The sequence below is a fragment of the Acinonyx jubatus genome, chromosome E1, assembly GCF_027475565.1.
Source record: "Acinonyx jubatus isolate Ajub_Pintada_27869175 chromosome E1, VMU_Ajub_asm_v1.0, whole genome shotgun sequence".
In the NCBI taxonomy this organism is placed as follows: Eukaryota; Metazoa; Chordata; class Mammalia; order Carnivora; family Felidae; genus Acinonyx; species Acinonyx jubatus.
The window spans coordinates 44157145-44172835 of NC_069397.1; the positions used below are offsets into that span (position 1 = coordinate 44157145).

The 15691-nt window shown below is 42.5% G+C and overlaps 1 protein-coding gene across 6 annotated transcripts in view; it reads left to right on the top strand.

Annotated features, from left to right (window-relative positions):
- Positions 1-1069: 1069 nt before the first annotated feature.
- TLK2 (tousled like kinase 2) overlaps positions 1070-15691 on the top strand; it is a 111497-nt gene continuing 96875 nt past the window's right edge. The window contains exons 1-2 of one of the 6 annotated variants that reach the window (XM_015076379.3): positions 1070-1290; positions 2782-2867. In XM_015076379.3, coding sequence (XP_014931865.2) covers positions 1155-1290; positions 2782-2867 — 222 coding nt within the window. In that variant the 5' untranslated portion in view covers positions 1070-1154. Of the gene's footprint in view, positions 1291-2781; positions 2868-15691 lie in introns of those variants that run through there. The other 5 variants (XM_053212184.1, XM_053212186.1, XM_015076377.3 and 2 more) reach the window with 5 other exon arrangements.

The following is a 15691-nucleotide window of genomic DNA, read 5'->3' on the forward strand; positions in this document are numbered from 1 at the left end:
CCCACTTCTCACCCAAACTCGTGGAGACGAGGGACTAGGCGGGCGCGGGGTTCGTTGAAGCGGATCGGGGAGCGCCTGGCGCAGGCGGCGAGGCCCCTCCAGCGCCGGTCCACGGCCCAGGGCGCCGGCTCAGCCGCCTCGGCCGGGCCGGTCCCGCGGGCGGGGACCGCTTACACGCTGACGGCGGCGGGGGCTCCGGGACTCCGGCCCGGGTCGGGCTCGGGGCGGCCAGTCGCCGGCGCCGCCCGTGCGCCCGCCCTCAGCCGCCCGGCGAGGCGGCGGCCTCCTCCGCCGGCGCGGGGTCCCCTGGTTAACCCCTGCCCGCCAGCCTGGCCGCTGATTGGAGGAGGCGGGGCGCCGGGGCAGCGGGGACCCCCCCACCTTCCTCGTCCCCTCCCCCTCCTCCCCCACTGTCGGCTCTTCCCCCACCCCCCCAGGACCCCCCCTGCCTCCCAGCCGTGCAAATCTCGCGAGGAAACACGCGGTTTCACTAGTGTGTTTACACCGATCACTACTAATCCGGACCGAACCGATCCGGATTAAGGGGCCGGAGGCGGGTCCTGGGCACCAGCGGTTCCGATCCCCCCGCCCTCCGCGCCGCACCCGAGTGGCCCCCAGCCGAGCGGGCCCCCACCTCCCGGCCCGGCCTGGGCCCTCCTGCGCCTCCCTTGGCCTTTGTCCGGCGCCAGGAGGCCGGTCCCGCGCCCCCCGCGGCCGCCCGGGCCCGGGCCCGCGTCGGGCGCCTGGCTCTGTACGCGAGCCCGGGGATCTGCGGCCTCCGCGGCCCCCCTCCCCCGCCCGCCCTCTCGTGGAGCCCGGCGCCGGCGGCGGCTGCCCGGGCGGGGGGTTGCGGCGCTCAGGAGAGGCCCCGGCTCCGCCCCGGGCCTGCCCAGGGGGAGAGCGGAGCGGTCGGCGGCCGGGTCGGGTCGGGGCCCCTCCCGGGAGGAGCGTGGAGCGGCGGCGGCGGCGGCAGGTGAGAGGCTGAGCCCCGGGCGGGGGAGGGCGCCGGGCCTGGGGCATTAACCGTCCGGGGGACCCCCCTCAGGGGAGGAGGCTGCGGCCCGGGCCCACCCGGGGGCCGGGCCGCAGCTCCTCGGCGCTGAGGCGGGAGGGGCTCCCCAAGGGCTGCGGGTCGCCGAGGGGCCGGGCTGAAGATGGGGGAGGCCCAGGCAGCCCCGGCCTGGGAGTGGGGCCGGCGGCCGGCAGGGCGAAGGGGACGCCCCGGCAGCTGGAGGCCCCGGCAGCCTCCTGGGCACCCCCGAGAGCCGGCCCGCCCTCCCTCCGTGACAGGTGGGCCTGGAGTTGGGGAAAGTTTGGAGCCGGCGGGAGGCAGGGGGCGCCGGGACCAGGCCCCATCGGTTCTGTTTCCCGGCTGTGGGCTGCAGGGAGGATCCCAGTCCAAGGCCCCGCAGGAATGAGACAGAGTGGAGATTTCCTTAACATGAGTTGACATTAAATGGAATAACCGCTGGGGCGTCATTTTCTGGGCCAGGCCTGGGGATGGAGATTTAGGAAATGTTCTGAGACCCTAGGGTTTGAGGGAGGCTGCAACCTCTGCCATTCCGGCCTTGATTAGGGCAGGGCGAGACGCGAGGAAGGCCACTTAGGGGAAGCACACTCTGTCCCCTTTTTCCTTTCTTTCTTTTTCTTTTTTAAGATGCCTTTCTGCCTTTTCGAGAATTTCCTTATTCCCTCGCTAACCTGCGCTCGTTTGTGTGGGTGAAACTTTAATTTGTCACCCTTTCATTCCCCTTTGCCCCAGGCTCTCAATCCAGGAAGGGAAATGAAACTGGAAGACTGGTGTAGGGGTTGTTACAGTTAATGTGGAGTTGTTAGATTGCAGAGGAGCATGTTTAATTCATGTTCTCAGTGAACTTTTAAATCATGCCAATCATTCCAATCGCTGTTTAATAATATGTTCAGAGGGGTTCTGTGTAATGGTATATGTTCCTATTCCACTTGTAATATTAGGTTTCCAGTGGGCTCTGCAAGAGTTGATCTCTTGCGATGGATGGACGTGTTTGCTGAAAGTAGCCTGTGCATTTATTGGTTGTGGAAGGAGTTTAAAAATGGTGTCCTCCTGCCCTTCCCTGCTTGGAAGGAGTGCTAAAAGCAGATGTCTAGAGAAACCTACTGCTCCAGGGAGTGGTCAGAAAAAGATTTTGTAAAGGGATGGTTATGGAGCTCTGCTAATTTCCTGAGTGAATGCTGGTTGATGGTTTTACCATGGGTTCTCTATTAAATTTAAAATAATTAATTCCTTTTTTCATGAGCTACCGTGAGCTCTTCAGAGAAAGGAGCTATATAATAGCGTTATTTGAAGTTATTTGTAGCTTCTGATTCATGCTGCATTATTTTTAAATTATTATTAATGATTCATATTTTTAGTTTAAGAACTAGTTCCTGTGGGTTTGGGAAACAAATATCCGAAAGTACTTCGTTAAATTCAAAGGTTGATGGAAGGAATTTTTGTCGTTGTTTTGCAAGTTAGTCCTTGTTCAACTTTTACTGAGATTATATGAGGGGTTTGAGGTTTTTTGCTGTTAAAATCAGAACTAGACAAGGATATAGTAGCCCTCCGAAGAGGACTTCTGAGCTTTTTAACTTTAAATGTATTACTGTTTGATGCAGCACATTGTAGTTTATCTCTTGTATGCCGTATTTACTTGAGGTCTACCTGTATGTGACCATTCAATGAAATAATTACGTTTTGTTGTAACTAAAAATTGGTGCCTCGTGTTTTAGCTTTTATGGTCTCACAACCTACTTTTTCTTTTCCAGTAGAAATGATGGAAGAATTGCATAGCCTGGACCCTCGACGGCAGGAATTATTAGAGGCCAGGTTTACAGGGGTTGGCGTTAGTAAGGTGAGTAAAATGACCATAATGAGCACTGTTCACAGTCAAATGGAAACACATTTAGAAAACAGTTATGATCATTTTGGGTGGGTCAAACTGGTAGATTGCAGGGGAGATGGGCTCACCTGTTCCGATGAACTTTTAGCTCCTACCAGTCATTCCGCTAACTTCACGGTACATTTGAAGGGATTCTAAATGGAACTATATGCATCTCTTTCCCCTCTAATTTAGGAGAGGTTTCCCATGGGTCTCGTTGCAAGGATACTAATGGGATGTGTATCTGGCTTTTGTGCCATATTTTGTCAAAACAACTCAGTCCTTAAATTTAAAAAAAAAAAAACTTAACGCAAAGGTATTGGCATAGATTCATTACGGTAGGTTTTTTGGCTAGTTCTGTGATAAGAGTTTTGAAAAATCTGCTTCTGCTGTTTGTCAGTTCTCCAGATCTGTAGCTCAGCAGATTCCTCCTGGTTGCACCCCCAGACTGCTTTCTCTCCTCCTATTTTTCCTTCTTGTTCACTGTTTTTGTTCAGGGAACATAAAATAAGATCAAGCCCCCAGGTGGTTACATTAAGCAATATTATGGCTTCCTCTGTGTCCTTATGTGGTTCACTCTGCTCTCATAGGACGGTTTTAGTACAATATACTTATGATTTTAATACAATATGTAAAATATATTTACGATGTTGTATTTAAAAGCTTCACCATTCTAAGATCGTTGCATTAATTGGGCTTGAGACTGGTGAATTTTTGATCTTTGACTTCACGTGATACGTACCTTTCCATGCTTCTCAAGAAATCTTATTTCTCATGGAGACCTGAATGTTAGTGACCTGCTTTGGTCAGTAGCTTCTTGAAGAAGCAGGTGTTTGTCAAGGTTTAGTTGGAAAAACTGGCTGCTTTGAGGGGTCTCATAATTTTGGTGAGCTGGAGTAGGTTGTTAGTTTTTGTTCATTCAACAGATAAATTGAGTGTCTGCCGCATACTGGACATTGTGCAGGGTGTGAGGAATGACACCCCAACTTAGAGCCTCGAAGCCTCCATTGTGGAGGAAGCGAGAGAGAGATGATACCTCGGTGACATCTGGGTTAGAACCGTGACCAGGTGCTGTGGGAACACAGGATTTGTTGCACATTTTGTAGTTCTTGGTTTCTTTGGCCACTTTGATTAAAGTGGCACTTAGGGCACTTTGGGAAGGCTATGCTGACTGTTGACACATATTGAAGATACACGTATAAGTGTAAGTTCTCTGATCTAGGAGAAGTAGCTTCAACTGGAAGTGAGCAGTATGTTTGAGTATTAAATTGATCTCTGGATTAAATTATGTGTCTTCTCATTTGGGAATTCAGCACAAGGTTCATATCCAAATCTGTCTGTTCAAGTGGTCACCTATGGAATAAAAGTAAGTTTGTATTCAAATTGTATGGTAGTTTAAACTCATTGGGTTTTGTTGTTAGTATGCCTTTCTTTTCCTCAATTTTTAAGGTCGTGATAGCTATATCCAAGTACTCTTTTGATGGGGTGGAGCATAAGTGATGGCGATAATTGACCTTGTGAATCTTGCTGCCCAGGCCTAAGTTAAAATCTTGTAATTAAGGTGTCAGAAGACTTAATCTGTTTAATAGGAAGTTCTTCCTGTTGTATATATAAGGAAGTTTATTTATATCCAAATGTTTTTTATGCCAGTAACTGTATGTTATTTTGATGTTTTTAGTCTACCATGACTATACTTACTGTAGTATATCATAATAAATATTATTCAAGGACTGGCAAGGGATTTTTTTTTCCCCATAGCAAAGAAACTTGGGAGGGGGGAAGCAAGTAAATATTCTGTAATTTGGAGTTAGGAAGAAGAAAAGAAAATATCCATTTTGTATAACTTCTTTTGCCTGCAAGACATTGTATCCCTCAGACCACTGATTTGAAATGGGACTGAGGAGGAGGAGGCCATGTACTGGGAGAAAGGTGCTTTGAGAAAAACTCCGCCTCCTAGCTTTGAATTCCTCATTATGGGTCATCATTTCCCAATGAGGATGTCACTGAGTTGATAGTTTTCAGTTTCAGCCCTTGCTCCAAATGGGAGAGGAGAGTGACTTTCCTGTGATAGTGCCATCTAGTGGGACTGGTGCAGCCACAGGGGCTGTCTCTTGAGTTTCTCCTAACTATTCGTAACATTTTCAGTACCTTTTGATGTCCATAGAAGGAAGAAAGTTAGTGCCATTGTGGATTCTTTCCTAGTGGACAAGGGTGTTTTAAGTGGCTGCAGTCTTTGAACTTCCTGGTTCTTAACAGATCTTTTGTTATGTCGCTTCAAGTTTTTTACACCTGCAAGTTAGATCTGCATCACAAAACTTAGACTGAAATAAAATGGTCAAAAGCCACCACATTTATTATTTATGTTTAAGTTGCTCTTATGGGTAGGATTTTAATTCACAAATATAAAATTTTCTTGCATTTAAATGCATTCAGTTTCTCTTTCTTTTAGCGTGTTTAATTTTTAATGACTGGTAAGCCAGAAGGATTTGTTTTGTGCCTTGGGATGCATTGTGTGGATTTTTAAGAGGTTGGGGTTTTCTGTCACTAGTGGGTTGATGATAGAGGAAAGTAGCCTGATGGACACCAAGAAAATAGGGTTGGTTTTTCTTCTCTATCTAGCTGCCAGTTTTTTTAGGAGGGCATGTAACCATCCTTTTAGCATTTTTGAGGTGATAAGGTTAAATTGGGTTGTGAACCTACTTCTTCATTTCTTGTTGACCTGATATGTGAGCTATCCTACTTCTTTTTTTAAGGTCTCCTCCCTTATACTGGATAAGCCACTTCTAGTTATGTGAAACTGACTCTACCTTGTATTTAAATGTTTTCAGTGAGGACCTATTGTAGCTTATATTCCCTACCCTGCTTTCTCTCTCTCTTTTTTCTTTTAAGATTATATTCTTTTAAGTAATCTCTGTATTCAAACTCACAACCCCAAGATCAGGAGTCATATGCTCCACCATTTTAGAGCCAGCAGGGCACCCCATTTTGACAATTTAAGTACAGGTGGTCTCTGTGATTCCAGAGGCCGTGTGAAGTAGGTAGAATTGCACCCCTGCACACACTGTATTTATAGCTAGTTTAGTTTTTTTTTTTTTAAGTTTATTTTTTTTATTTAAGTAGTCTCTCTACCCAATGTGGGGCTCAAACTCACAACCTCGAGATCAAGAATCTCCTGCTCTTCTGACTGAGCCAGCCAGGTGCCCTTGTAGCCAGTTTAGTTTTAATGCTAATATAGTAGTAAATACTTACATGGTACTTACTAAGTGCCAAGTACTGTTCCAAATACAATAAAAGTGATGTGAATTTAAATCTTTTGTAACAGGGATACTAGTCTTAATAAACCTCTGTTTGCTTTTTGTGAGACCTGCTAATGCCCACTGCATTGCTCCCGCTGGTTGAATTCTGGACTTACCAAGGATCACATTGTTACAATTTGCACTTGTATTATAATTACATAATCTAATAACAAATTTTGGAGACCAATGAAATATAATTGCAAAATGTAAGAGTTGTTGATTCTGTGAAAACTAAGTTAACTGCCATGGAAGAACTGAAAGGTGAGCCAATAAGGAGATACTTCTGAAGGTTTATAAGTTTTTGTTTTTTTGTAATCTGGAAGAATTCTTCATTTAGATCCTTGGCAAATATCTCTTAAGTCTTGCTTCACTTTTAAAGAAGTTGAAACTAGAAATTGTGGCTGATGCATTATGGGTGTGGTTTGTGTGAGATCAGGACTATAGTCAGTGGATCTGTAACTCAAAAGGGCTGCATCAAAAGACTTGCAACAGAATATACATTTACATGTTTCAAGTTCAAAGAAAATGTCTAAGGTGTAATTTTTTTTTTATATTCCCCACTGCAACCTACTTTTTTGATTAATGTTATTAGTTTCAGTTGTATTGAATAAAAAGGATTAATATGGTTTGTGATGGATGGTATTGAAAAGAAGAGCAAAATGAGAATCCACGAAAGTGGGACGGTCTGTACTGACACAAGAACCTTCACTTTATAGAGCCTGCTGTAAGACAATATATTTTTAAGTAGTATCACATAGTAGATTTTTTGATGTCTTGAAGAAAAGTGATCATTTTCTACCTCGTGTAAGTTTGTGAGTGATACGTGATCAGCGTATTTAAAATATTTTTATTTTTTTCTGGTACACGATCCGTTTAAATGATCAGATTTAACTTCTGAAAAGATATTTAACCAACTGATAACTTTTTCTCCTGTTATTTAGTTAATTGCATCAATTAGAAGGTGTCAGTTTTGGATAGCTAGTGTTAGCTATTTTACATACCAATCCAGTAATTTAAAAAAATATATGTTTAGGTGTTTTGCATTTAATACATAGTTAGACAATGCTTAATAAGCATAAATTCTGAGAGAAAGTCTGTACTTAAACCATTGAATTTTAAGGCACTGTTAAATTTATTGTTATGTTTGCCTTTATGTTGACTTCTCCCTTTCATTTACTTCGTATTTGTTTAATTCTCTCATTTCACATCTAGCCAAGTATCAGCTCCTGTCTCTTCTTTCTCTGAAGTTTCTCAAGCATTTGTCTGCTCTCCCTGCTACTTTCTCAATCCTTCCTCGTTCATAACTGTAATAACCAGCCTCTCCTACCCCATTTATCTTTCTGTAAACTGTCTCCAGTTATATTTCTAAAAATAGCAGTATTGTTTTATTCCCTTGCTTTAAAGGTTCCCATAGACTGTTGGACTGAATTAAAACTCCTACCCTAATTTTTCAACTTCACAGCCAGTGGTCTGTTCTCCTAGTGCTGTGCTCTGCTTGCTCAAACCGTGACTGATCTGTTAGCAAACAGGCTCATGCTCTCTCCTTTACCTTTCCTTTTTTATTTGCCTGATGAACTTTCAGCTTACTGTTCAGAGCGTAATGTGTCTTTATAGCTTTTCCAGATACTTGCACCATTCTCGTTAAATTATTTTATTAGCACCTGATAACCTACTTTTATTATGACATGCATTGTTTGTTTCCCCTGTTAGTCTCCTTGAGAACACGTATGACTGTTGAAATGCTCAGCACATCATACACATTGAATAAGTCTTTGTTGAGTTAGAAAAGAGTATTGAGAAGATGAAAGTAAAGTTAGTTGTCACCCATAGGCATGGTCTGCTCTAGCTTATTGTTTTACTCCAGTCTCAAAATTCTTGTCTTTTATTTAGGAGATTTAATTCATCCACATATAATGCTATGACATATATTTAGGCTTCAATCTTCCTTGTGTTTGTTTTTAAATCTTTCTTACGCCTCTTTTACCTTCTTTTAAAATGATTTTTTTCATTTATTGATTTTTCTATTATGAAAAAGAAATAAGCATTTAATACTTTTTCTCTCCCCATCTCCAAAGTTTTGTCAGTTATAATTGTTAAATGTTTATTTTTTTGAGAGAGAGAGTGAGCATGAGTGCATGAGCAGGGGAAGGGCAGAGAGAAGGGAACAGAGCATCTGAAGTAGGCCCCATGCTGACAGCAGAGAGCCCGGTGTAGGGCTCGAACTCATGAACTATGAGATCATGACCTGAGCCCAAACCAAGAGTTGGATGCTTAACCGACTGAGCCACACAGGTGCCCCATCGTTTCTTTAAAAAATTATTTATTTAAGGAAGAGAGAGCTCTCGTGAGCATATGCGCACGAGTGGGCGAGGGGCAGAGAGAGAATCCCAAGCAGGCTCCACGCTGTCAGCGCAGAGCCCAGTGAAAGGCTTGAACCCACACACTGTGAGTCTAACACTCAACTGACTGAGCCACCCCGGCACCTTGATTTTGACCCATCATTATCACCCATAGTCTGTAGTTTACATTAGGGTTCACTTTTGGTGTTATACATTCTATGGGTTTGCTCAAATGTACAATATTTCTCTATTATAGCATAATACATAGTAGTTCTATTGCCCTAAAAACCCTCTGTGCTCTGGCTCTTTATCCCTCCCTCCCCAGCCTTTAGCAATTACTGATCTTTTTACTGTCTCCATAGTTTCATTGTTTCTGGAATGTCATATAGTTGGATCACACAGGATATAGCCTTTTCACACTGCCTTCTTTCACTTTGTAATATTCCTCTTAAGTTTTCTCCGTGGCTTTTCATGGCTTGTTAGATCATTTCTTTTCAGCACTGAATAATATTTCATTGTCTAGATGTACCGCAATTTATTATCCATTCACCTACTGAAGGACATCTGGTTTGCTTTCAAGTTTTAGCAATTATGAATAAAGCTGCTATAAACATCAATGTGCAGATTTTTGTGAATGGTTGAAGTACTTTTATTCTCTTGGGATTCATTGGGCTTCTTGAATCAATGGATTGCTGATTTTGATCAGTTCTAGAATATTCTCAGCTGTTGTCTCATATGTCTCCTCTGTCATTGTCGTCTTGCACTCTATTTAAACGTGTTAGAACTTCTTACTGTATTTTCACTGCCTCCTACCTTGTTTTCTGTATTGCTGGTCTTTATCATTTCCCAGGGCTGAATACTGTGTTGTTTCTTCTGACCTACGTTCCGCTTCTTTATTTTCTTTTTAAATTTGTCTAATCTGCGTAAACCTATCCATTGACTTTCCATGAGGGCTGGTTTGTTTCTGGGTCACTCTTGCCCTGAAAAGGTAGCCCTGTGCTCCTTGTTTAAGGTATGGGGTGGATTTCTCAGACTTTCCTCATTGGGGAGGTCCCAGGCTTTGACTTTATTCTCTACCGACACCCCAGGCCTCCTAAAAGTATAGCTCATTTTCGAAGTTTTTCTTTGGAATTAAATCTGCAAATGCCCTCAAATAGAAGTAAATTTTGAGTGCTGAACTTACCTTTCTTTTTCTTTTTCTTTTTTTTTTTTAAGTTTATTTTGAGAGAGAGAAAGAGTATGTGTGCAGGTGGGGGGAGGGGCAGAGAAGGAGGGAGAGAGAGACTCTCAGGCAGCATGAGCCTGATGCGAGCCTGATGTGGCTCCAATTCACCAATTGTGAGATCCTGACCTGAGCCAAAGTCAGGAGTCAGAAGTTTAACCAACTGAGCCACCCATCTGAGCTTACCTTTCTGAGTTTTTGTTTTCTCATGGATTTTGGTGCAGTAATTCCTCATTTCATTTTTTAATTTAAGTTTTTTTAAGTTTTATTATTATTTTGAGAGAGAGTGCACATGGGAGGGGCAGAGAGAGAGAGAGAGAGAGAGGGAATGAGAGAGAGAATCCTAAGCAGACTCTGCACTGTCATGGTGCAGAGCTCGATGTGGGGCAGGATTATGACCTGAGCTGAAATCAAGAGTCAGTTGCTTAACCCACTGAGCCTCCCAGGTGCCCTCTTTTGTTAACTTTAGAATGAGAGGGAGAGTGCACACATGTGTACATATGAACAGAGAAGGGGCAGAGAGAGGGAGAGGGAGAGAGAGAGAAAGAATATCCCAAGCATGAAGCCCAACATGGGGCTCAGTGCCACAACTTCGGGATCATGACACGAGCTGAAATCAAGAGTCGGTTGCTCAACTGACTGAGCTACCCAGGCACCCCAGACTTTTTACAGTCAGTGATATTATAAACCTGTTTAACACTTAAAAAGTGTGCATGAACTCTTGTGCCACAGCAGGTAAAGAATCCATACCTAGGTTTCTCCCTTGTGATTTTTCACTTCTCATCTGCTCCCTTCCTTCCTGTTTGAGGTGTTGTCATCACTCCTGGCCATTAGTGTCACTTGTGTTATTTCTTATTCTCTGTTTACTTTTAGGTGAATAAAGATTGAATTGAAATATTCCTTAAAACTATTTAAAAAGGCAAGGAGAAGGGAAATAAATAAGGTATATTATCTGTGATTTCGTATTTCAACCCTAAGTCTAGGGGTGATTTGGCTTGGTCAGTCTTGTTCTTCTTGGCCTTGTCTGGGTCTCAAATTGCTAGGTCTCTCTTGGTGGTAGGTTTCACTTGGCCCTAATTACTACTAGATGTGATGGGACTGGATTAGTTTACATTATGCTTCCTAGTATGTTAGCCATGTTAAATGCTTCTTGGGCTATTCTCTTTGAGCTTTTATAGTGCAGTTGCCCCGTTACCCTAATCCAGAAGGAAACTTTACTTTTTTTCTAGTTCCAGATATTCCTTCCTTGGACTTTAGACATATTAAAAAAAAAAAATCATTTCTGGAGTATTTGGTGACTTTGCCCTACAGAGGGGTTCACCTTTCCGTTTCTCTATTCTCTTTGGTTCATTTGAGAGTAGTCTTTTGGCTTAGTGTGGGGCCACAGAGCTTCTCTTGTAGGGTCGTTTGTCTTAGCACCTGCCTGCCCCTTGGTCAACTTTTTTGCCCTTACAGCGACTTTAATGGGAAATATGGTTTTATAATTTGGACTGTTCTTTTTATTTATGTATTTTTATTTTAGAGAGAGAGAGAGAGAACATGAACAGGGGAGAGGGGCAGAGGGAGAGAGAATCTTAAGTAGGCTCCATGCTCAGTGTGGAGCCCTACCCCACGACGCTGGGATCATGACCTGAGCTGAAATCAAGAGTTGGACTCTCAACTGATTGAGCCACCCAGACACCCCTGTTCTTCTTTTTTTTTTTTTCTTTTTTTAAGTTTTTAGTTCCAGTATAGTTAACATACAATGTTATATTAGTTTCAGGTGTATAATGTAGTGATTTAGAAATTCTATACATCATTCACTGCTCATCAGGATAATAACTTTTTTGTTTTAAGAAATACTTAAAGGGGTGCCTGGGTGGCTTAGTCGGATAAGCGTCTGACTTCAGCTCAAGTCAAGATCTCGCAGTCCGTGAGTTCGAGCCCCGCGTCGGGCTCTGGGCTGATGGCTCAGAGCCTGGAGCCTGCTTCCGATTCTGTGTCTCCCTCTCTCTCTGCCCCTCCCCCGTTCATGCTCTGTCTCTTTCTGTCTCAAAAATAAATAAACGTTAAAAAAATTTAAAAAAAAATACTTAAAAACGTTTCTTTTAATGTTTATTTATTTTTGAGAGAGAGAGAGAGAGAGAGAACATGAGAGAGAGGGAGACACAGAATCTGAAGCAGGCTCCAGGCTCTAGAGCTGTCAGCATAGAGCCTGATGTGGGGCTCGAACTCACCAACCGTGAGATCATGACCTGAGCCAAAGTCAGACACCCAACCAACTGAGCCACCCAGGCACCCCTCCAATCATTTTTCAAAAAAATTTTTAAGTGTTTATTTTTGACAGAGACACACACACACACACACACAGAGTGTGAGTGGAGGTGGGGCAGAGAAAGAAAGAGACACAGGATCCAAAGCAGGCTGCAGGCTTCAGGCTCTGAGCCGTCAGCACAGAGCCTGGATGTGGGGCTCAAACTCACGAACTGTGAGATCATGACCTGAGCCGAAGTCAGACACTTAAACCGACTCAGCCACCCAGGTGCCCCTCTAATAATTTTTTTTTAATGTTTATTTCTTTTTGAGAGAATGTACATGTGGGCACCAGTGAGTGGGGGAGGGGCAGAGACAGAGGGAGGCAGAATTCAAAGCAGGCTCTGCACCATCAGTGCAAAGTCTGATGTGGGACTTGAACCCATGAACTGTGAGATCCTGACATGAGCTGGAGTTAGATGCTTAACTGACTGAGACACCCAGGCAGCCTCCCCCATTCTAATCATTCTTTTTTTTTTTATTTTTTATTTTTTTTACATTTTTATTTGTTTTTGAGAGACAGAGAGAGACAGAGCACACGCGGGGGAGGGGCAGAGAGAGAAAGAGGCACAGAATCCAAAGCAGGCTCCAGGCTCTGAACTGTCAGCACAGAGCCCGATGTGGGGCTCGAACTCACAAACTGTGAGATCATGACCTGAGCTGAAGTTGGACGCTTAACCAACTGAGCCACCCAGGTGCCCCCCATTCTAATCATTCTTGAGTGTCCAGTGACATTAAGGACATTCACTTTGTTGTGCAGCCATCACCACCATCTCTCTCAAGAAACTTCATCTTGCAAAAACGAAGTCTATACTCATTCAACAGTAACTCCCCATTTACTCCTCATCCCAGACCGTAGCAATCACCATTCTGCTTTCTGTTCCTATGAATTTAACTGCTTTAGAAATCTCACATAAATGGGGTCATACAGTGTTTGTCTCTTTGTGAATGGCTTATTTCACCTAGCGTAGTATGCTCACGGTTCATCCATGTTGTAGTATGTGTCAGACTCTCCTTCCTTTTTAAAGCTGAATAATACTCCATTATGCGTACCACATTTTATTTATCCATTTATCTGTCACTGGACACTTGGGTTGCTTCTTCCTTTTGGCTACTGTGAATACTGCTGTGAACATAGGTGTACAAATGTCTATTTGAGTCCTTTCATTTCTTTTGGGTACCTAGGCAGAAGTCAAATGGCTGGATCATATTAAATTTCATTATTTGGTTGGAGTTTGACCTCCCTTCAGCTCTTATAATGGACAAAGGGCAGCCAAAAATGGTGATTCTTTTTCTTTTAGTTTACATCTACAAAAACCTAAGCTTAGGAATTGCATTAACATCTATAGAAGAACTAGTAATAATACTCATTGCAGTTTTTGCAGATAGTACAGTGGCCTAGGAAGTTGAAGAAATAAGCCATCGTGTAATTTGATGAGTTATGTAGGATAGCCTTTTATTTTAGCCAGCTTTAGAACAATAATAGCAATCTATCCAAATTTGGTGTCGTAGAATTTTATTTTAACCAGTATTGTCTTAAATATTAGGTCCTGTGAAGACTGTTAATGTTGCCCACATAAAGAAAATAAGATATTAATATCTGTTGTAATGGATGTGACCTGTAATGACTGATAACTTTGCTTCTATAAGGAGTAAATATGTGACTTTTATCACGTAAACTGCTGCCAGAGTTGGTATTAATATGGTTCCTGTTTTGCCTGACTCCAGAGGAATACTAAGGATTAATTGTGGAATTAAAATGTAATCTGAAGGGCTGGCTGATCTCAGGAGATGGTGCCTCCAGCTCAGGATATCTTCTGTTAATTAACTCTAACAGACAGATTTAATGTTGAAATTTAGGAGAAGCTACTAGCATCAAAGCAAAACCAACTTACCCAGTCTGTGTTATGTTAACGATTGACTACCTAGAACCAAGACACAAAACATTCCATCAATTTCTTATGAACCGTTTGACCCGCTTGTATGATAATCTGGATAAGATGAAGGAAAAGAGACATAATAGCTAAATTGAAGTTTTAATGCTCAAAATTTTCAGCAGTTAGAGTTCAACCAACTTCTATTGAGTCTGTACTAAGTCTAGGTGTTGTGGAGGATTATAAAAAAAAAACAAAACAAGATGCACTATATATTCTTGAGGCACTTAGGCCAACATGGACCCAGATGTCTATAGCACACAGCTGAGGGTGAATATATAGTACTGTGAGCCTCAAAGAAGGGAGTGTAGTTTGCTCAGGAGTCAGATTGTGTGTGGAAAAGATGAGACCTTTTCTGTGCTGCTCAGAAAGATCACCGTAACATACACCGCAGGTAAACAACCTAAGAAAAGTTCTGATAAAATATTATTACAGAATAAGTCACAGAATGATAGCACAGCTTGGTTTTAAAGCTTAACAAAACTGCTTGGGGTCTAGGGTAGAGGTTCTTTTTTAAAGATTTAATTTCAGTTAGGTATGATATATTTAGTTAGTACAGAACTCAGAAGATTTCAGAGATACACAGTGAAACATCTCTTTGACACCTTTCCTATGTCCATCTGGTTTCCCTCCCTGGAGACAACCATTAACAGTTTCTTTTATTTATATATGTGATAGGATAGGTGTGATACAAATCATATATTTGTTGTATATGTAATATATTTTATATATACATATGTGTGTATATATATGTATATATACATATATACGTATATATACATATATATACACACATACATATATATGTGTATATATGTATACGTATATGTATGTGTATATATATATATATATATATATATAGGTGTGCAAATACGTTGCTATATTAGCCCCTTCCATTTTTTTTTAAAGTTTATTTATTTTGAGAGAGAGCAAGTATGAGCAGAGAAGGGGGGAGAGAGAAAGAGAATCCCAAGCAGCCTCTGTACTGCCAGCTCAGAGCCTGTTGTGCAGCTCAAACCCACAAACTGAGATCATGACCTGAACCAAAATCAAGAGTTGGATGCTTAACCAACTAAGCCACCCAGGTGCCCCAGCCCCCTCCAATTTTTAAAAATACAGTGACAAGTATATTATATATACTATTGTATATTTTGCTTTTTGTGCTTAAAATCTTAGAAGTTGTTTTATAATAAGATATATAGAGCTTCCTAGACCTTTTTCCAGAGGCTGCTTAAATTCCATTGTACAGCTGAACCATGTTTCCTGTTGATGGACATTTAAAATGGACAAGATTTGTTTTTGAAGTTTATTTGTTTAGAGAGAGCACGCAAGTTGGGAAGGGGCAGAGAGAGGGGCAGAGAGAATTCCAAGCAGGCTCCTGATGCAGAGCTCGAACTCAGGAACTGCAAGATCGTGATCTGAGCTGAAATCAAGAGTTGGATGCTTACCAACTGACTGAACCACCCAGGTACCCCAGGCTTTTGTTGATATAAGCAGTGCTATAGTGAATAGCCTTGTACATAATGGCATTTCACGTGTGTTTATATATGTTTACAGGATAAATCCCTAGAAGTGGAATTGCTGGGTCAAAGGAAAGGAGCCTTTGTAATTTCAGTAGTTATAGCCACATTCCTGTCTGTGGAGAGGAGGAATATAGTTTGATACCTGTCTTTAAGTCAGTCAGTGTTCTGTATCTCTGAATAAAACCATTGGT